The sequence below is a fragment of the Mauremys reevesii genome, linkage group 6, assembly GCF_016161935.1.
Source record: "Mauremys reevesii isolate NIE-2019 linkage group 6, ASM1616193v1, whole genome shotgun sequence".
In the NCBI taxonomy this organism is placed as follows: Eukaryota; Metazoa; Chordata; order Testudines; family Geoemydidae; genus Mauremys; species Mauremys reevesii.
This window is the reverse complement of record NC_052628.1, coordinates 106,290,704-106,313,711: the sequence shown is the minus strand read 5'-3', so window position 1 is coordinate 106,313,711 and position 23,008 is coordinate 106,290,704. Positions and strand designations below refer to the sequence as shown.

Genomic DNA, 23,008 nt, shown 5'->3' with positions numbered 1-23,008 from the left:
CAGGGATCAGATTCTCAGCATAGCTAAAGAGACTGGCATAAATGTAGGCCAACTAAAAAAATAGCCCTTAATGAAATTTTAAAGCTACCCAGGACTGCCTCCCTATCCTCATTTCTGACACAATTTCTCCTCTGCGGCAGCAGCAGCATTAAGGTAGCTTTCTGCTTGCTTTGGTGGTGCACAAAGCAGATGGTGTCAGGACAAAGAATCTGGCTCCTAAATTTACATTTAAGCAGTTAAATAATGTTCAAAAACACTGAGCACAGAGCAGCTCCCATTGACTTCCAGGAGTGCTGCTATGTACTCAGCACTTGTGAAATTTAGTCCAGTCGCTTAGATGCCTAAATAAGGAGCTTAATATTATGCACCAATCTTTCCGCAATATTAAAACTGCACCTCAAAGCTAGATACCACCATAGATTGGACAGTTTTTTTTTAATAGATCCAAATAGAATTAGGCTTCTCCCATAATATTTCAATCTGAGGGGGTCGTGAAAAAATAGGAAGGTCAAAATGATATAGTGCAGCCATCAAGCTATTCAGTATGCCAGCTTCACTCATGTATAAGGTGCTTTTGCTTTCCTTAACTGTTATAAGCAATGGTGTGTGCGCGCAGGGCTGGTGCAAGGATATTTTGCACTGTAGGTGAAACTTCCACCTTGCCCCCCCCACTCCCCCCAGAGCATCGCTTATTATAAACTTTCAAAAATGAATACAGTGGAGTCACATCTTACGTGGGGGTTAAGTTCTAAAGTCAGCGCGTAAGAGGAAAATCACGTATAGTGAAAATTACCATAAAGTACAGTACACACAGTATACACTTTTATCCCATCATAATTTTAACGTTCACTGTATGGTTTTTTTTCAAAAATTTAGGATTAATATTTATGTTAAAGCCCTAAGTTACAAAGGAAATTTGATCTTCTTATGTGGCATATTTGGTAAGTGGTGCTAAAAGAAGCCTCTTTTCCCCTCAGCTACTATAGATTCATCCATATACAGTTCCTGTAGCTAACTTGATGGTACTTTTGATTTGAATGACTTATCAGACATCTCTTATTAAAATATCGATCATGGTCTCCTGGGTATGTTTTCTGGGTTGACATGCAAACATGCTAATAAGATACATCAGAGTTGTTGAAAGCAGTTTTTATTTCAGGTTTGCAAGCACCAGCTATTAACAGTTTGGAAAAGAAAAAATAACCTCTCTCTCTCTCAAATTCCTTTGCATGCGTTTCCAATAACACAACATTCATTTTAGGGGAAAATACTTGAGAAAAAGTACACAGCAATTCTGTTGGGTTGTTTGGCTGTATTTTAGTAGATAGGAATATGGAATGTATATTGTCTTTTAACATATAGTAGTTTTTTTTAAACAGCATATTTTGTTGATAGATTTAAAAAAAAGCTAGTTAAGGGAAATTGAAAACAACCATGTACTTTACTTTAAACAATTTAATTAGCATAGTTAAATTAACATAAGCCCTTCTTTATTTAAATCATTCACCTTCATTACAACAATAATTTTTTGGACAATGACAAACTCACAATAGAAACTGATGCAAAGCAAGCAAACAATATGGTTAGTATTCTACTTCAATCACATTTCATTTCTTTTTCTGCCTTATTTTTGGCATTCATCTAGGTGGCTGCTCTTAGAGGAGCTGGGACTGGCAAATATAGTTCACTTCTGAACTTGCTGACATTGGGATGGGCTTGAATTTCAGTAGTGCTGAGCCCTGACACCTCCAGTGAAGTCAATGTGAGTGCTGAGCATCTCTAAAATATCAGGTCTCATGTTTTCAACACAGTGGTGCCAGTTGCTTATTAAATGACGCTACATTTTTCTTCTTTTTTTAGTTTATGAAAAGTTACTACTCTCAAGTATAGTTTTTTAAGTGTAAATCCAGCAAAGACATGAATTGGTATGTTAAATTCACAACACTTTGTAAAGGAATGCAAAAGGTTGAACCCTGTAGCGGGGTGGTCACCCGCTCCGGCCTTAAAGGGCTTTAAACAGCCCAGGAGAGGGCTGTGGCTGGGGAATGGAGAAGCCGCCTCAGCTGTGGCCATGCCCCAGTCAGGGCCCAGCTGGCCCTTATAGGAGGGCAGTGGGCCTGGAGCAGACAGTCTCCCTCTAGCTGAGGAGGGAGATGGACCTAGCTGCCTGAGTGCTAAAGGTTACTGGAGTTGGAGCAGGGCTGGGGGAAGGCCAAGGGAGCTGGGGAGCTCCGGCCTGAAACCCCCCCAGGCTGCAGCCTAGTGGAGGGCCAATTAGGTACTAGGTTGCAGGGGGCAGCCCACGGGTAGGCAGAGGCAGCAGGTCCAAACCCCCCTTGCCAATGATGAGAGGCTTTTACACTGCAGTCTGCCCCAGTGAGCGGGGGCTAGATGGTGACTGGCAGTAGCCCACGCCTGAGGCAAGGTGGGGATAGAGGGTTGGGGGTTCCCCTGGGTGGGGAGACCCTGAGACTGCGGGGGTATTGCCAGGGGGCAGCACCCCAAAGACAAGGGGCACTGGGTCCTGGGAGGGACACGGGGACCAGCGGCAGTGGGACACCAGCCTGCAGAGGGTGCTCTGCCCTGGAAAGAGCTAATCCCCGGAGCGACCAGCGGGAAGTGCCGCAGGGGTGAGTCCTGCACCGTCACAGACCCCTGAAGGTGCAACTTGCACAGCCTTTATCTATGAACAATGGAAGGCCTAACTCCAGACATAAACTGCAACTGTACAGGCAGCTTAAAAACCCCTCTGCAGCCATTTTTGTTCTCTTGGATAACACAAATTTAACAGGGCTGGCATGTCTCTTCCAGTGTTATGCTTTCAGTCAGCCTCAGCTAAGTGTCACTGAATTGCATGTGGTAATTATGGTTGTTTCCTTGTCCATAAGTCTCCCACCTTGTTCTAAGCCTAAAATCTCTCATTTGTTTCTTCTTCCCTTTACGTCCGAAAATGTCTGAACAGATCTAATTCACCAAATGCAGTACTTCAATTAGCTGTTAAGCATCTTTCTGAATATTAGTGACAGCTTAGACGCATGATCCATATCTCTGTAATGTTTGCATGCCTTGAGGGGCTAGATTGAGTGGATTTCAGACAGTGTTACAGTAACTTACACAAAAAAGGCTTTATTAATTTTATAATTCATCTGGTAAAGTAATTAAAGATTTAAATATGTGGTGGGTTAGAGTGAAGTTGCTCTTTTTAAATGAGAGATTATAGTGGTTGTGGTGGATGATGGCTCCTTAGCCTTGGCTAGAGCTAAAATAAAGTATCAGAAACATGGATTATTCTTGCCATAAGCTGGTCAGATGGCACAAACTTGGCAGTGAGTCGCAAGGATTTTGTTGTCTCCATACTGTCTACTCATAGACTCATAGACTTTGAGATCAGAAGGGACCATTATGATCATCTAGTCTGACCTCCTGCACAAAGCGGGCCACAGAATCTCACCCATCCACTTCTATAACAAATCCCTAACCTATGTCTGAGTTACTGAAGTCCTCAAATTCTGGTTTGAAGACCTCAAGGTGCAGAGACTCCTCCAGCAAGTGACCCGTGCCCCATGCTGCAGAGGAAGGCGAAAAACCTTTGAGAGGAGACTCAAAGAGCTTGGTTTATTTAGCCTGGCCAAGAGAAGGTTGAGGGGATGTACCATTGCTCTCTATAAATACATCAGAGGGATAAATAACAATAAGTGGGGAGGAGTTACTGAAGTTAAGCGCCAATGTTGACGCAAGAACCAATAGACAAAAACTGGCCATCAATAAATTTAGGCTTGAAATTAGATGATGGTTTTTAATCATTAGAGGAGTGATGTTCTGGAACAGCCTTCCAAGAGGAGCAGTGGGGGTAAAAAACTTAACTGGCTTCAAGACTGAACTTGCTACGTTTATGGAGGGAATGGTATGATGAGACTGCCTACAGTGGCATTGGCTAGTAGCAAATTCATAGATTCATAGACTTAAGGTCAGAAGGGACCATTATGGTCATCTAGTCTGACCTCCTGCACAATGCAGGCCACAGAATCTCACCCATCCACTCCTGTAACAAACCCTTAACCTATGTCTGAGTTACTGAAGTCCTCAAATTGTGGTTTAAAGACCTCAAGGTGCAGAGAATCCTCCAGCAAGTGACCCGTGCCCAATGCTGCAGAGGAAGGAGAAAAACCTCCAGGGCCTCTGCCAGTCTTCCCTGGAGGAAAATTCCTTCCCGTCCCCAAATATGACGATCAGCTAAACCCTGAGCATGTGGGCAAGACTCACCAGTCAGCACCCAGGAAAGAATTCTCTGTAGTAACTCAGATCCCACCCCATCTAACATCCCATCACAGACCATTGGGCCTATTTACCTGCTAATAATCAAAGATCAATTAATTGCCAAAATTAGGCTATCCCATCATACCATCCCCTCCATAAACTTATCAAGCTTAGTCTTGAAGCCAGATATATCTTTTGCCCCCACTACTCCCCTATCTCCAACGACCAGTGATGGGATGCTAGAGAGGGGAGGGCTCTGAGTTACTACAGAGAATTCTCTCCCATGTGTCTGGCTGGTGTGTCTTGCCCACATGCTCACAGCCCAACTGATTGCCATATTTGGGGTCAGGAAGGAATTTTCTCCTGGGTCAGATTGGCAGAGATCCTATGAATTTTTCGCCTTCCTCTGCACCATGGGGCATGGGTTACTTTCAGGGTTAAACAAGCATAAATGTTGGATTCTCTGTAACTTGAAGTCTTTAAATAACAATTTGAGGACTTCAGTAACTCAGCCAGAGGCTATGGGTCTATTACAGGAGTAGGTGGGTGAGTGGCCTGCAACATGGAGGAGGTCAGACTAGATGATCATGATGGTCCGTTCTGGCCGTTAAAGTCTGAGCCTATGTCTAAGAAGTATCTCTGAACTGGAATTGCATGTGTACTTCTGGTGTGAACTGAGAGGTATAAGCAGACCTATGTGGGAAAGCTTGACCATGTCTGAACTATGTTGTTTTTTTTAGTTGTCTAGAATAAATAGTCATTTGCTACCGTAATTCCTGAGTTCGCCTATCATTTTTCAGGGGCAGTGCATGCTAGATGTGTGCTTTATATCTTAATTTTTCTGTCTCCAACAAAATTACATATGGAAATAAACCCACAATACCAGGGACCAGAGAAAAAGATAGACATTGTATGTTCACTTTAACACATCTGTAAGACCCTCCAATGCTATGGTGATGAGCAGTCTAAGACCCTCCAGTAGATAGGGATGATGGGGGAGAGAAAGTTATCTTCAAGAGCTAATGGCAAAATTAATACATTATCTGACCCTTGGGCAGCTATTCATTGGAATTTCACCATATTTACTAAGCTGCATAATGGCTGGAGGAAGACTTGTCCCATCAACCCCCTGGAAGAATTTCAGCTTTTTGTTCATAGAACACAACTTGCAAGTAATCCTAAATGAGACTTTTGTATTTTGTTTTTACTACTGTAAATACTAACTCTGATTTCATTATGACCTGGGGCATTTTCTCCAATAATTTCTCTGCATCAGGGCTGGCTTAGGTATTTTTAGGGATTCCATTATTGTAACAATTGTTCTTTCATGAGTTCTCTTCATCCTTGGTTTCCTTGCAGAATTGTTTGTACACATTTCAGTGTAAATTCATTTTTTAAAAAGAAAATTTGTCTTGCTGTATGCCTGTCTTTCCTTGTTATGCTTATTTTGGTGGAATTAATGCCGAAAGAAAGAATAGCAATGAAGAATAGACGGGATTGAGGAATAGGGTGACCAGTTAGCAAGTGTGAAAAATCAGGATAGGGGTTGAGGGGTGGTGGTGGTAATAGGTGCCTATATAAGAAAACCACTCAAAAATCGGGACTGTCCCTATAAAATTGGAACATCTGGTCACTCAACTGGGGAATCAAAACCAGAAAGTGCTGGTCACGCTGCCAGATTTGAAAAATAAGTGGAGCAATACAGCATGAACTGCATGTCACACTTCAAATGTTAAGACTAGGAGTCATTATGCAAAAAATATTATGTTCAATTCAGGCTTATTATTATTGAATGCAGTCATATTTCTGCTCATTTAAGTAATAAAATGCAAATTCAGCAGAAAGAGTAAGTAGATTAGCTATGGATGCTTATTTGTTGGCCCCAAAGATTGTTTTCCTGCGTTATTTGGGCATAAAGCATTAGAATCTGTTTTTGACTAAGTTTTTCACTGTCCTTATAGTTTACAGTTTGAGTTAGCATGTTTCTTCTATAACGTTTCTCACATTTTCAATAGCATTCATGAGTCCAAATTTAGTTTGCGGACTTCGACTGTAAGATATGAGAACAGGGAGGGGGGAAAAAAGGCTTATTGTGGCTAGAAAGAGCAGCTGGAACAAGAGTTTGATTGAATTAGGGGAAAATTGCTCATTTTATAGCTATAGTATTTATATAATATTGCAATATAAATCAAAGCTTCCTTTGCTTTTTTTATATTCAGTCACAACAGCATGTGAAACGTACTGAACAGCACCTGCTATTCAAGTCAGATAAGATATATTCAGTAATGTCATAAGCAGGTTAAGCAAGTTGAATGGAAGGTAAAATCATATGTGAAGATGCAGCTATAGATTGTCTGACCATGAAACCTAAATTGCTAAATTCTAGTTCAAAGTCCTTATTCCTTGTCTGGTCTATGAAAGTACCACTTTACTCTGCTCTTCCATGCATTACTTTGGCGGCGGAGGGAGGAAGCCATTAACCTTTTGACACGGGCTGATCTATTTTTGCCACCATTAGCATTAATGTATTTTGTATTAGCATATTGTATAGCAGGGTGGTAGGGTCTTGGTTGTAAACAACTGATTGTGGCTTTTTTTTGTTTCGTTTTTGCTATTCTGTAGTTTGAGTATTCAAATATAGGGCAGGTATTTTGCACACTTCTGCATGTTGCTTTGACAGTACAGTAACTCCTCACTTAACGTCGTCCTGGTAATTGTTTGTATGTTGCTGATCAATTAGGGAACATGCTCATTCAAAGTTGCGCAATGCTGCCTTATAACGTTGTTTGGCTGCCGCCTGCTTTGTCTACTGCTTGCAGAAAGAGCAGCCCGTTGGAGCTAGCTGGTGGGGGCTTTGAACCAGGGTGGACCGGCAGCCTCCCTATCAGCTCTCCACTCCTCTAAATTCCCTGTGCGACAGTCGCCCAGCAGGCTACCACTTGCCAGACAGTTCAGCTCCCCCCACTGCCATGTGCTGCTCCTGCCCTCTGCCTTGGAGCTGCTCCCGGGAGCCTCCTGCCTGCTGTGCAGGGCGGGAGGGGAAGACTGGTGCTAATGTCAGGGTGTCCCCCTCCCTCTCCTCCCCACTCCTTTACCCCATCTCCAGAGCGTGGGGGGGGGCCTTGACAGGGGTCAGGACAGAGGGAGCTTGCTGGCAGCAGCTGCTGTCTCAACTTGCTCATCTACTTAAAAAGGCAATGTACTTAGAGTGGGGTCAGCGTACTTAGAGTGGGGTCAGCGTACTTAAAGGGGCAATGCCTCTCTCTCACACCCGTGGTGTGTGTGTCTGTGTCTCTGCCATGCTGTCTCCCCTCCCTCCATTTGTGCTGTCTTGTAGAATGTGAGGCCACATTAACAATAATGTGTTAACCCTTGAGAGCTCAGCCCAGTGCTAGTTCATCATTTAGCAGTAAAGCATTCCCTGGCAAATACCCCACCCTCTTCCACACTCTGACTTCACCACCTCAACCAACCTTCACAATCATCATTGCTGTGTACAGTACTAAATTGTTTGTTTAAAACTTATTCTGTCTCTCTCTCTCTCGTTATAGTCTTTTGTCTGGCGAAAAAAAATTCCCTGGAAACTAACCCTGACAATTTACATTAATTCTTCTGAGGAAATTGGATTTGCTTAACATCATTTTGCTTAAAATAGCATTTTTCAGGAACATAATTAAAATGTTAAGTGAGGAATTACTGTATATTTAAGCACCACAACCCTAGCTATATATCTTTGCTCTATATAGTTACGACTATAGCTGTATATCATTAAGCTAGGTGGAAAATATGCTACCCATTCTTATGTAGTCAAAAGTTTTTCTGATACATTTTAACTTAGATTTAAAGGACTAATAAAAATTAGCCTAACCCTTATATGGTACATTTCGTTATGTGAAGTCAAAGCACTTTACAGAGTTGAGTAAAAATCAACTGTGATTTGGCATACTGAGGCAGAGAGAGCTCAAGGCCAAATTTTTTCAAAATTTGATCAATCTTTGACACCTAGAGGCTGATCTTCAGAGATAAGATCTGATCATTCCGACTGAAGTCATTTGGGAGCTGTGGGGGGCTCAACACCGTTCTAAGATAAACTCTGTGTCTTAAGTTGGGCACCCAACAATTAGTGATTATATAGGAAGGTTTTGGCATAAATAGCTAGACCCAATGTCACCCACTGAGTCAGTAGCAAATTTGGGAATAGAACCCAGGTCTTCTGACTCCCCATGTGGTGCCCTGTCCACTGGATCATGCTTAAGGTTGTTATTTAGTCATGGGTATTTTTTAGTAGAAGTCATGTACTGATCATGGGCAGTAAACAAAAATTCATGGCTCATGACCTGTCCATGACCTTTACTATAAATACTCCTGACTAAATCTTAGCTGGGGGGGCCTCCTGGGGGCCACTGCTCTGCGGGGCCTCTGCAGTGCTGCTGCTGCTCTGGGGAGCCCCTGAGGTCAGCCCCACTGGCCACTGTTCAGGCGGTTCCCGGGGCCAGCCATACCTGCTGCTGCTCAGGTGCTTTTCTGGGGCTCAGGTGCTTTTCCATGACCCCCGTAACAGACACACAGCCTTAATATCCTAGCTTTTTGTGTTCATTAAAACTCATTAACCTTTAATAAAACCTGTTTTGTTGCAATTTTCATAGATCCTTTGAAAATTTGTATAGAGAATATATATTTTGTCTCATGAAACAATGATACAGAACCATAGTGTCAGATATACAGTCATGCACAAATTCCCTATGGTTAAAAGTAAGCCAAAATGAAAATGGCATTCCTGCTGTATTAGCACTACTACTCAGCAGCCTTCCCATGAGTAGCTACAGAGTCACCAGGCAAATTGGATATGAAGTTTGCCAAGGAGCCAGATGTCTCTTCTGTAAGATTATCTTCCACAGACTAGTTTCTGGTTTTGTAATTACAGTCCAAAGAGAAAATGGAAAATGTATGACTTACTTTCATGAAGGATGAGTTCACTGGAGTATGGATACACAATATCCCACAGTATATGATAGTTAAAAGGTATCCTAGCAATTACTTTTTTTTTAAATTAAAGAATGAGTTTGTTGAATTACCATTATTTTTGTCTGCCAAAATCTGTAACTGCTATACAGACCATCTGCACTGTAAGACACTCAATTATAACACTCACGTTATTGTACCAAAATGTTCTTAGTTAAGTATCATTCTGTTTGTGATACCACCTCTCTGATAATGCACAAAAGGTTAAACTCCAGAAGTTGATCACTGAAAAACGTTGAGTACAGTTGCTGTCCAGTACTTGTATCGTATTAATGAAGCATTTAAGAGATACAGGTTCTAGTGATACAGGTTCTAGTGATCTGTGCAGGGAACTGGGAGCATGAAACTTCTGAGTTACAATCACAACAGCCCTTGGTTCGCCATGTGAATTTGGGAAGACACTTGAATTTCTCTACTTCTGTTTTCCCATCTATAAAATGATGATAATACTTAGCTACCCAAGGCCCTGATTCAGCAAAGCACTGAAGCACATTATTTACTGTAAGCATGAGAGTACTGCCAGCCCTTAAAATTGAATATGTACTTTGCCCAACATTGGTTATGCAGAGATTGATTATTTACTTAGAGCAGATTCACTGCTGTTGTTCAGATATTTTGTGTTGCTCTGGGGATGGAAAGCAGCCATAAACCCAGTTTACTAGGCTTAGAACTGCTTTGCATCACTGGAATGGCACAAAGCAGCTGCAGTGTGCTGGTGAATTTAGTCTGTAATGTTTTTAAAGCAATTTAAAGGTTAAAATGATGTATAAATATTTATTTTATTGGATAGTACATTAGACAGTTTGATCAGTGAGAATGCATTTTAATTTCTGGAGTAAATAGGATATACACTGTAATAGCTAAGCCTGTCATATCTAAGTTCCTTTTTATTGCTAGGTGAGAAATGCTAGGTTTTGCCAAAATTTCACTATTTTTCACTTTTTCACTCCATATGTACATTTGTGGTGATATGTTGGACAAACTTTGTATAGTGGCTTAGAAAATCATAATGATTAGAATGTTCATTAATATGTAACATTCCTTGAAATCAGAAAGACATTTTAAAAAAAGAATAACCGTAGACATCATCTAAATAGATTTTACCTGCTAAGTTTACACTAAAAATATAAGCCTTATCTGCTGTCTCCGGTAGGGGTGGGCTCTCTCCATAGTGAATTGTGTATGTTTTATTACTTTGTTTTTGTGCCCAGAACTTCAGATTATCTTAATGTTGAAGAAATAAAAATAAGTAAATGAAATCTTGCTTATTCCCCTATGTATGGAATAGTTCACATATCTTGCTGAAACATAAAAGGCCTTATTTACCACGTCTGTACATCAGTTTTACACCATGAAATCACAGTGGTGTAATGGAATGAGGAGTCAGGCCTCAAACCTGTAGTATCTCGTTTCTGTGTCTGTGTAGTAAATGTACATACAACAATATATACATCACTATTTTAATAGTCCAGTTTCTGCTCCTTTACATTTATGCAACCCTATTAAAGTCATAGCGTCTATCTGGAGAGCTAGTGTGTGGCAAGCTACTAAGCTACTTTGATCTACTCATGTTTCAAACTGGAGATATCTTGGACCTGATTTTCAGAAGTGATGATTCAACTTCAGTTGAAATCAGTGGAAGCTGTGGGTACGTACCGGTAATACTACTGAAACTCAGGTGATTATTGGGTTGGGTATCCAAAATTAGTGAACATTTCTGAAAAAATTATCTTAACCTTTTGGGCCCAGTCCTGTATTTCTTGTACAGACAAAACTCCTATTGGCTTTTATTGGGAGTTCAAAGAATGCAAGATTGGCCCCTAAATCTGTTACTTTAGCTGGGATTTTTGCCATTCATGTTATGAAATAGAAATATGTTTTTTGTAATGAGTCATTAAGCACAGTAAAACAGAGGTTTAGAGTGTCAACATGCTCTATTCCTGTTAGATTAGTCATTAACGTAAGAGGTACGTGGCCTGCTTATGCACGCTTTGAGCCCTCAGTTCTCTTTCTGGGAGTTTCTGTATGTATAAGGGATACAGTCCTTCAGCCAAGCCATATAGGGTTTAATTAATTTACTCTTATCTGAATAAACGTTAAAATGATGTAAAATTGTTCTTTACTAATTGTTTTTGTGTCATTTAAGTGAAACTCTAGTTATTTACATACTCTTTAAAATTTCATATTTAAAACATTTTGAGATAGGACTGATGTGTCACATGTTTTGTGATATTTTGCTAATGTTTATAAATGCACCTAGTTAGTTTCCCTTCTAATCTATAACTAATTTGTTCCAGGAGCTCTTAGGTTTAGACTTTAATACGCTGATTCAGTTTGTCTCTCCTCATGTACCACTTTTATAAGAACCGTGGAACTTAATTGTACTTCAGCAATCAGACTTACTCACCAAATAAATTACACAGACTTTACAGAACTGTTGTTATGAGATATTCACAAAATTAGATTTTTTTTATCCTATGCTGTAAAACATATTGCATTCTTCACTGAGAAAATGAAACAATTTCTGAAATCTAGTTTGTAGAAATAATACAGGAACAACGAAGTTTCAAAGTTGCAACTTTTTTTCTAATTGAGTGAATCGATTTTTTAAAAATTCCTTTCAGGACATTTGAAGCTACATATAATGCCTCCCAGGGCTGAGATTATGCTCAAGTACCTGAAAAATAACAGATGCTGCTATGCTCTTCATAGCAGAGAATGGTGCTGTACACAGCCAGAAAACATCAGTGGAACATAACCCCAAGCAGCAAAATCATTGTTGAGATTGGCAAAAGACAATTGTACTGTATTAGAGTCTATGGCTTTTCACATCTGTTAGGTTAGATCAGCAAGTACTGGCAACAGCCCATTCTGCAAATGGCCCAAATGTTTCCCTTCTGAGAATTTCACTTTAACTTAGTAAGCAAAATTTGTTCAAAGTAGATAGTATTGAGTGTTGAAATAAGTTGCTCCAAACTTTTAAACCAAAACACTTGTGAAAACAAGGATTGCTTTCATTAATGTATTATTCACTTAGTTATTTGGACCACAGAACAGTAAATGTTTATATGTTGTTTGTTTTAAAAGAGATTTTTCTTTTTCCTAAAAGAAGTTCTGGTCCTTATTTTCCCTATTTTGTCTAGATAGTAAAGAAAAAAAAATTCTTCCTCCCTGAGACAAGTAAGATGGTAGAGCATCAAGTATGTATTTGCAAAAGTCAAAGTTGGTATGTCATTAATTATATACATTAATTTATCCTATATGAGGTTCAGTTTCTGTCTTAAGAGTGTATTATCTAGCAAATGATATAGAGTTTTGGCACTGTTACTGCTACTATAGTATCAGTACCAGTAAGTCTGAACTCATATACAATAGGATATATCCTTTGGCAATATTTATTAATTTATATTAAGTTGTTAATTATTTCATGGAGTGTTAATACTTCTGTTTTGGAAATAAATCGCACATGCCATGTTTCCCTGGGAAACAAAACACTTAATCTTGCCATAACCTGTACCAGTTTCCAGGCAGCACAGATAACGAGATGTCACTTACAGCAACATAAAAGTGCCTCCGAATAGTGGGAATCCAGTCCTCTGTCTGGCTTGTGGGATGTAATGAAGGATTTATTAAATGAATAAAAGATTCATTAATAAAGAAAAATCTCCTTTAATGCCCACATAATCCAATTAATAAATGTTTTGGAAGATAGTGGTCCATTCATTTTACTGTTTTGTGAGGAAATGTTGTGCAATACACAGCCAGACATGTAGGTGGAATTACAAGAAGCATACAATGTACTTGTGAAAGCACAAACAAAAAGACCAGCTGCTCAGGGACAGAAAATGTACTTCCTAAAGTGCTGAGCTGTTAAGCTTGCAAGTAGCAGTAGAAAACTGTAATGGCCGGACATGGTACTCCATTTATACTAAGATGATATCAATTTATCATCTAAGCACTTCACAACCATGTTAAATCTGGAACTAATACTGCTAGTATTATAGTTTTTCTTTTGCTAACACTAGTTGAATGCAAGTAGCAAACGTTGTATCATAACTTGCCCATTACAGCTCAGTAAAAGCTCTTCCAGCATTCCAGTATAAACTCCAACTTTGAGGGTTTAAAACTCAGTCAGGAAATTTTTCTCTGATTTGGAATGCAAGTTCTCAACTTAAGAGCACATTTTCTTTCCTCTAATTAAGGCAGTCATGGGCTGAAGGAATGTGATGATCCAGCTTACTTAAACTCTTCTATATTGTTTTCTTCTGAAAGAAACTAATCTTCATAAATACATTGTTAAAAATAAACACCACACTATAAAACTGTCTCTTCTCTTCTTCTTTAAATTGTATTCAATGACTTTTCAAAGCTTTTTGCTCTTTCCTCTCTCCCCATTCCCAGGGTTTTCAGTATCCGTAATGGATACCTACCTATCCTTCCATTTTTCTAAAAATTCCCATCTCAAAGACTTCACAGTCACCATTCATCTGACTGCATAGAAATTTCATGTCCTCAAGAACCACTGAGATCATTCTTAATCATGGGTATATGCGTGTGTGTATGTGGAAGGGGATCACGTCAGATTGAAACTTTGCCACAAGGGTCAAATAATCTTCTCAGCAGCCATCTTTCCTGATTTTTTTGCTCTTTGCACTGGGGTGATTTACTAGTAATAACTAGTTTGACTGATATTCTCTTCTGCACAGAAACCTGCAGGAGGAAGGGACAAAAGTCCACAAAATTATCTTTGCAGAGTTTTCCAGCAAATTTTTACTAAGGCCGGAAAACAGGTTCCCCTTCGCAGAGTGAACAGGGAGTTTTAAACCCTACCCCCATACCTCTGCAATCCAAGGATCCTAAAGAGATCATTGCCATCCATGTGGAGGTCACATGGTGTATCTCCACCAATTTAGTCCTGGAGGACCCATTAAAGTAACACCAGGGTGAATTCTCAGCCCTGTTGAAGTCAGTGGGAGTCTTGCCATTGACTTCAGTGGGGACAGGATTTTACTCCAAGTCTCTTGTCCCAGGACCCCATTTTCTACATCATTCCTGACAGACACCTATTAGTAAGCAGCTTCCTGAAGGGAGTTAGACTAGTTTGTCATGCTGCCCAAGGAATATGTCTCAGTCTGGCTGGAAAAGGGTTTGTCATTATCTTTTCAACCCACTAAATCCTGTTTCTTTGTGATTGGTTAGAGGATTTCCTGTAGCCAGAACTGGTGGCTGTCTTGCAAGTCTCCATTGAGAAGAGGGCACTCTCCTTCCTTCCTTCCATCCCTGTTAAGAAATCCTCTAAAAGATTAGACTATTCTCTGTATGTATTTATGCCTGATGTTCTTTGTCCCTAGCACTCAGGAGAGTAAAATTCAACTAGTAGAACTAGTATTAAAGAATCATGTAGAGCTGCAGTGGTTCTTTGTCCTATGAATAACTACTTGCTTTACTTTTACTTGAGGGCTAGCTGCTTCCTGGGCAGAAAGGGCATCATCCTCTGTCCTAGAGATATGCGATACCCTACTCAGTGTTCTCTTCACACATTTCCCAGGTGCTATTCAGTAGAAATGAATGCCTCCCGAGAGGATGCCTGGGAGGTCCTTAGTTCAGTGATGTGAGTCAAGGCTGTTTTAATCTTCTCACCTTTCATCATGGGTCTTCTATGTGTAGGAGAGCTACAATTAGAGATCCCACTAGTACCAAATCTGGGGAGACTTGAACAAAAATTAATTGCATGTTACCTCTAAACTTTGCTTCTGTGAGAGTTCCAGCTCCTTGTGATGAGGACTGGACATTTCTAGCATGTGTGTAGTTTATTTAATAGGATAAAATTAGTCATTTGCTATGGAATTCCCAGCTAATTTGGTGCAGAGATTGCTCATAGGGTGAGGTGGCAAAAATCCACCCGGGGAAAAGGATCTATCTACCTGTGTGGAGAAGAGAGGAAGGAGTTGTCATAAACAGTTAGTTCAGGGTTAAGGTTTTTTTTTTCTACCTGTGAACACCTGACCAGAGGACCAATCAGGGACAAGATAATTTAAAATCCCTGTGGGGGGAAGTTTTTTTTCCTGTGTCCTTTGGTTGAGTGACTCGCTAGTTGGAATTAAAGGAGTCCAGACGTCTTAATCAAGTCCTCTCAGAGTTCTGCAATAATTTCTTCTATTCAAGCTAGTGAGTATTAGAAAGGGAACTAGTATTTTTGTATTGTTATTTCTGTATTTGCAATTGTGTGTTTTGCTATAGAATTTCTTTAATTCTGTACTGTTATTGCTTTTACTGAGAAAGAAAGGAGGGGGGATTCTCTCCAGAGATTGATAAGTTTAGACCCTGTGTATTGTTCCATCTTGGTATTACAGAGACAGTTTACTTTCTTTTTATTCTTTAATAAATCTTTTCTGTTAAGGACTTGGTTGATCTTTCCTTGGGTGAATTCTCAGGGAAAGGGGAGGAGGGAGGAGGAAGGCATATCTCTGTAGTTGAATCCCAGTATCTCTCCTAGGAGAAGGGAGGGGGGAGGAAGCAGGGGAGAATGGTTTACTTCTCCTAGGTGTAAGAACTCCATGGATTTGGGGCTCTTGGGATCCCCAAGGATTTTGGGGAAGGACTGTGTCCCAATACACGTACATTATTGGGTGGTGGCAGCTTTTACCAGATCTAAACTAGGATTTTAGTTTAGGGGAGTCCATGCAGGTCCCCATCTTGGAACCCAACAGCTCCAAGTGGGGGAGAAACCTATGACTGGAGTAACCTATTAGTCTCAGGCACTGTGAGGGTTTTCAGAGGGACACAATGTACAAGTAAGGCAAACTTACTTTCAGGTCTGAAAAGACAGATCCCTGAGAACACCGGATCCTTCTTCATGTGATGGCCCAGGAGGCATCACAGCCACCACTGAACGTCACCTGAGCCTGATCATAGGCAAAGTCTGATTGTCTCTCAGTATTGCATATTTTTAAAGTCCAAAATATTTATGCATTCTATGCTGCAGAAAATGAATATATAGATATTTTGAAAAGCAAATAAAAATGCATCATATTGGGAAAACCAACTGACTTGCTTGGTGCTGGTTGACAGGCTCTAGCATGGCTCAGTGGTGGGAGTTAAAGCAGAGTGCATACTAGGAAGGAGGCAGAGGTTGGAGGAAGTCCGAGATGGGGGATATAGGTGTTCACTCTGCAGATCTGAGTATAAGCACAAATGGTAAGGAATATAAGTGTTGCAATGCTCCCTGATGCTCTTTATGTGGAGAAGTAAGCATGTTGCACAGGGGCAAAGCTCTCCTCTCTACCCTGTACTGTGGACCTCTTCACCGCACCGCATAATTGTATTGTTATTTTGCATTTGTTCTCACATGCTGAAGTTCTTTTGACACTGTTTGCTATTCATTGCTAGTGCAGATGGATACTTCAGTATCATTTGCCTTCATCCCAAGAATACAGTGTTACCAGGTGTTTATTTTCTTTAAGAACTGCTTGAGACTCCCTTAATCGAAGAGGAAGTGCAAGAAACAGAGTCATGGGCCAAACCTCTTGTCCACCTTTGGCAGAAAAGAGCACACGATTTCATTGCTGAAAAAGAATATAATGCAGCTGCGGCCAAAATGGAACCTCATTGTGCCATTTGCACTCTCCTTATGCCCTACTACAAGGTAAGCCGGATTCAAATAATTCAGTAGTTATTTGGAAAGGAGTCTTTAATGTCTCTTTTATAGCTATGCATGACAATAAAATTAAATGATGCAAACACTAATCATTATAGAAGGTTAATTTGTGACATGAAAAGGAAAGGAAAAATTCATTTCTAGCTAAAACTCATTAGTATAGAAAGTGAAGTATTAATCACTACATAAGGGGTAAATGATCCACCAGTCACAGTAAATACATTTTTCAAGAAGGATTTACTGGCACACCTCCTTCCAATTCCCCCCCCGCAGCCTGTGGGTAGAAGTTGGAGTAGCTGAGTAGCTTCTTCATGGCCTTTACTACAGTCCATGGGCTTGCAATAAGCACTGTGCACTCATTCCTTGCAGGGGAGACAGATTTGAAGATAGAACCATGTAGTTGTAGATCTACTAGTCACTTCCTTCCTCCCCCCAAAATTTCTCTCTGCATTACGGTGGAAAGAAAATTATTCAAGGGAGAACAGTGTCTTACTGTTTGGCCTTTTCCTGGTCTGCAGGACTGCAGTACCCCTGTGGTTTAATGGTACTTGGGCCTTTTGGGCAGCAACATTTCACCCAGAGAAAACATCTCATCTGCAGTACTGTTTGATATACGTTTGTGGAAATACCAATAATGAATGTCAGGTGAAAATTGTGACATAGAATCGCTGAGTTTAAGATCAGAAGGGACCACCAAATCATTTAGTCTGATTTTTGTGATATCACACTGACAAGCAGACTGTTGTCATAATAAACTCCTTAATAAGAACAGGATGTAGGTACAGAAATGAGATGATAAACTTTCTACTACTCTGTGTAGCTTCAGCCTGCAACTGCCTTATCCTGGGCTTCTTTGTGACTGCCTCTAGCAGGAAGTGTGTCCCAGCAAACTAAAGACTGTATCTTGAGTGTGCAGGAAGTTTGGCATCTCTGCACTTCCTGAAGGACTTACTGTACAGCACATTTTCCCATTTTTAGATCCCTTTTTGAAATTTCCTGCCTGAACTAAAACACTGTTAAATTAAACTATCAAACTATTACAAATACACTAACTGACCTAACTTTTCAGGTTGCTAAACACAACCTTAACATGTCTCAATCAGTCTCTTGGGACATTTCAGCAAGCTTTCCAATCTGCTGTGTTGCAAACCCTCTTTAGTCAAATCCTTTTCTAAGGTTCTGCCTCATTATCAATAACAGGGTCAGTTTGGGAATGGTTTTCAACTTGTATGTCTGCTCTCACTTCACTTGTGTCAGCCAAGTTGTCAGGTATATTGAGCAGATGCTTATTCCTTCATGAGATTGTGCTTTCGTCTGTGGTCACTGAGTCCAGAGCGAGGTAACTCCTCTTTGATCATTGTAGCTTTGACTGGTCAAATTCTTACTACGTCTTTGTTTTTAACTATGGAAGAGGTCTTGCTCCTTTATCATAATATTTTGTCTTTTTTTTCTCACTATCACAGGCTCTTTTGTCATCCTTCATTTATATCCCCTATTTGGTAATCGGATATTTATACATCTGCTCTAATGGAGTTCAATAGGTGACTTTCCACATTGTGTTGAAGTAGCTCTATAACTAGAGTAGTGATAGAAATGGATCTTCTCTTGCATCCGTTTCTTTTTTCTGCAAATTCTTCACTATACATACTCCACATTAAGATAATTCATTGGCTTGAGGTTATATGGGTCTTAATGTCTCATGCTGAAAGTCGTACATTTTAGTTCTTGAATTGTAGTCCATGGTCAGTTATTACTATTCTCAGAATAACATGCCAAGCAAATACAGATTTAATGTGCCTGATAACAGTTGCAGATGTAGTATCTTCAAGTGTGACTACTTCTAAGAAATTGGTTATAACCAGGTGATCATGTCTTCCCAAGTTTAACACATCAATTCCAACTTTGTCCCATGGAATTGCAAGTGATTAATTTTGCTGGATTCTTTCTGCTGGGAATTTTTGCATTTCTGATGTTGCACACCTGTCCCATCATTTCTTCGATGTCATTATTAACCTGTGGCCAGCATACAACTTCTCTAGCTCTTCTTTTGGATTTGGTCATTCCCAGGTACCCTTCATGTATTCAATCCAATATTTTCCTTATCACTATTGAAACTATGATTTGTGTTCACATCAAGAGCACTCCTGCAATCACTGAAAGCTGTTTTATAGTGGGACTAGGCAGGTGGGAAGTTTTGATTTTTTTCCTCTTTTACTTATTGCTTGTATCATTGCTTGCAGCATTTCATCTTTAGCTGTTGCTGTCTCCAGTTCATCCCATATGCCTGGAGATACAGCATGTGACACTTACCATGTTCACAGGTATGTTTACTGCTTGTTCCAGGTCATCAAGCTGTTTATTGACACCTGAAGCATAAGTTCTTGATAGTGTGTCTGCCATTACTAAATGGCATCCAGATTGAAACTCCAGTGTCACCTCATACTTTTGTATTTTCAAAAGTAGTCACTATATCCAGGGTGGTGCTTCTCCAAGTCCCCTTTTGTGTATTTCAGTCAGTGGTTTTGATCAGTTTATGCTTTGAAGCTACAACCATAGAGAAAGTTGTGAAATCTTGTACATCCATACACCAGAACTAATGTCTTTTTTCAGATTATGCATACATCTTCTCTGTGGCATATAAAAGTGGCAACCAATCATAATCAGTTCCATGACACTGGTCTAGTACTGCTCCCAGCCCTCCTTTCAAAGTATGTGTGCAGAGCTTGATGTCCTTCAATGAGTCAAAGAACTGCAGCACTGGAGGTTATGTCAAAACCTGCTTTAAATACTTGAATCCCCTTTTATGCTCTGGCATCCATGCCCATTTGGTGACCTGGTGGAGCACAAGTCTTAGGTGAGTTGTGCAAGCTGTATAGTTAAATATGAATTTCCTGAAATAATTCAACATGCCTAGCAGTCTTTGAATTCCCTTTCTATCTTCTGGTCTCAGCATGTTCAATATTGCCTGAACCTTTGATTCACTGGGCAAGATTCCCTTCGAGGTCAGTCTCTTTCCCAACTATGTTGTTTGTATTGTTTGTAAACTACATTTGGCCTTATTCAGTTTAACGTTATTAGCTCTCACAGTTTCCAATACTCTCCTCGGTTATTCCTGATGGTCAGTGGAAGTGCTGCCCCAAATTATTAGTTAATCCACAAACACTTTCATATGTGCTACACCCTTTAGGATCTGGCTCATTGTATTGTGAAATATTTTTGGAGCTGAACATGTTCCGAAAGGCAGTCTGAAGAAGTAGCATCTGCCAAAATGGTCTGTTTGAAGTCAGATCTTGGAACTCTTAGTGTCCCAGGGAATCTGCCAAAATCCAGCGATACATTTAATTTGTTGAAGAATTTGGTTCCTACCACCTGACAGCAGTTCACTTCTTGTGAGCAAGTGTAAGTGTTCTATTTTTATGGTTTTGTTCAGCTCCTTATGGTCCATATACAGCCAGAGTCCCCTCCTTTTTTTCTCTACAGTTACTAAGGAGTGAACTCAATCTGTCAGTTCTTTTATTCTCTGAAGGATACTATTTGCTGTCATGTTTTGAAGCTCTTAAGGCTTGTGGAGCTTTTCGTGTAGTGTGTACCACAGGTTCTTCATCATCTATTAACTGTATCTTGCATGTTACTGGAAAGCACCCATTTCCTGTGAATACGTCTTTACATGATGCTATTAATACTTTCATATCTGAGTCTAGGTTGTTGTTCTGTCTCTCTGTGTCCTACATCCTTTTATGAGACCAAGCATCTCACACCTGTGTAGGTCCAAGACTGGTTGGTTGCCTCTGCCACAATCCCCTGTCCACAAACTTTTTTTTTATTTTGTTCACTTTGTATTAAGTGTCAGCATGCACTCTCCCATCACTGAAATTGTTCCCCCATTATAGTCTTTCACAGACACTTTTTACTCCTCCACAGTTGTGTTCCTTCCATCTCTCTCTTTCAGTGTTTCTTATTACATTACTTGTGCCACAGTGTCTATATTGTATGTCACATAAGTGCCATTTGTGCATGTCAAGAGGTAGCTCCTCCTCAAGTGCCCTCTTGTAGCAGGCTGCAGCATGATAGGAATGTCTGCCTCAGTTTCCCCTGAGTCAAACCAGGGACTCTGTGCCAAGCTCTCTTGCCTCAGCTGTACCCCTTCTTGAGGCTACTTTTTTTTTCTTCTCCAAAACATACTACAAATAGTCTGCAACAGAAGTTCCAAAATGGAGTCTATCACCCAGTCATTAAAAACCCATTCCATCTTGTCCCTTGACACCCCACATACCATACGACGGAACCTTTTGTCACTCCTGGACTCTTTGTCAATCCTCTTCCATCCCTCATTGCCAGGACAGCCAGCCCGGCCCTTCCAGCTGGAGTGCAACCCTGCTTTTCCTAAGTGAGAATCCCCAAAGCCTCTCTACTGGTAGATTATCCTCGCCAGGGGAGCACCCCTCACTCCCCCTGGTCCATTTGCCATCTCACTCTTCCCCCTGGATCCAGCTCACTGGTGCAGAGACATCAGTGGATCCAGCTCTCAATGGTGGAGACGTCTGCAGGTAACGTTGGCCAATATTCCCTGGCCTTCAGCTTTCTCTGGTTCTTGGCTTCAGCTCTCTGGCTTAGAGCCAGCAGGCACCTCCCTCTTTTGCTCCTCCTACCTTCTGGCCCTGGCTCTGGGAGCTCAGCCAGCAAACCCCTCTTGCTGCTCTTCTTGCCTTCAGCCTTGCCCCCAAAAACATCATCTTCCTTTGGCAGCTCTCATTTCATGCAGATTTCCTCCTTCGAGGCAACCCTGACTCATCAGATCTCTCTCACTGTGTCGCTCTGGTCCTTTATAGCTCCCAGGAGCTGCTCTGCCCTCTTAGTTGGCCAAATGAGAGCATCTTTACTGGCTTAGGGGAGGTGGCCCGACTTCATTTACTGGGACCAGCCACCCAGTGACAGTGCACATTTTAATTAACCAGTCTGTTGCATTTTCATATTCCTTCTTCTCTTTAAGAACAGCTCTTCCTCTTTGTTTGAAGAATCCATTTTTTCACTTAATATGTGAAACCTGCACTTTCTCCGCACGTTTTAGCGTAATGGTTGGTTTATTACGGTTTCCACATATTTGTCCGAAGGCTGGGCATTTACTATACTCTTGTTGATTGCCACATCACTGACTTATTTCCTGCTTTCCATTTTCCTGTCACTGGTCAGTTTAATTTCTGTGAACTTTCCCCTTGCTGGCTTAATTATAGTACTGAGTCATGTGCTCTGTACCTTTCTCTAGGCTTTTTATTTGTGTTTGTTTGTTCTGCTGCTTGGCATATACATATTGTCCTTTCTAGTGTCAGATCCATCTCCCTTTAGTAACTGTTCACAGATTCTGTATTGTTACACCCCAGGACAATCTGGTCTTTAATGAGTCTTTTAATATTCCATACTCACTGGACTGACTTTTTAGTTTTAAGTCTGTGACAAACTCCTCTATTGTTTCCCCTTTATTTTGTGTTCTCATCCTAAATACATCTCTCTCATAAGTAACATTTTTAGAGACACAATGATCTTCAAACAATTTAGTTATTTCTGAACATTTCCTCTCTTTCCCCACACCATCTGTATGGAATGCATTGTATACATCTAGGGCTCCTGTGCCTGGTACTGTTAATCTTTTGCTCATCCTCCAGTTTATTTGTCCCAGTGGCTTTCATATGCAGCTCGACTTGCTGCTTGACTGTTTTCCAGGCATATTCAGCATTTCCCCTGATTCTCAGTGCTGGTGTGGGGGAGTTATGTGCAGTTGCACAGACTATATAGCAGCCACCAGGTCTCTGAGTTATGCTGTGCCTTCCACTCCTGGTACCATGACTTATCTCACTGCCAAGGAGACTGGTGTCACAATAAACCCTTTATTATGAACAGGAGTATGAGGTAACAAACTTTCCATTAATCTACAGCTGAAGCCCACAGCTTCTGCTTCTAAAGTGTGCAGGAAGTGCCGCCTCCCTACACTTCCTGGAGGACTTCTAGAATCTATGATTGGAAGGGACCTTGAGAGGTCGTTGAGTCCAGTCCCCTGCACTCATGGCAGGACCAAAT

The 23,008-nt window shown here is 40.7% G+C and overlaps 1 protein-coding gene and 1 long non-coding RNA gene across 9 annotated transcripts in view; one reads left to right on the top strand and one right to left on the bottom strand.

Annotated features, from left to right (window-relative positions):
- Positions 1-23,008, top strand: part of KDM4C (lysine demethylase 4C) — a 415,762-nt gene that overhangs the window by 252,730 nt on the left and 140,024 nt on the right. For all 7 annotated transcript variants that reach the window (XM_039544302.1, XM_039544301.1, XM_039544303.1 and 4 more), the window contains one exon: positions 16,743-16,924. In XM_039544302.1, coding sequence (XP_039400236.1) covers positions 16,743-16,924 — 182 coding nt within the window. The remainder of the gene's footprint in view (positions 1-16,742; positions 16,925-23,008) is intronic.
- LOC120407935 overlaps positions 1-23,008 on the bottom strand; it is a 98,778-nt gene that overhangs the window by 10,663 nt on the left and 65,107 nt on the right. The window lies entirely within an intron of this gene.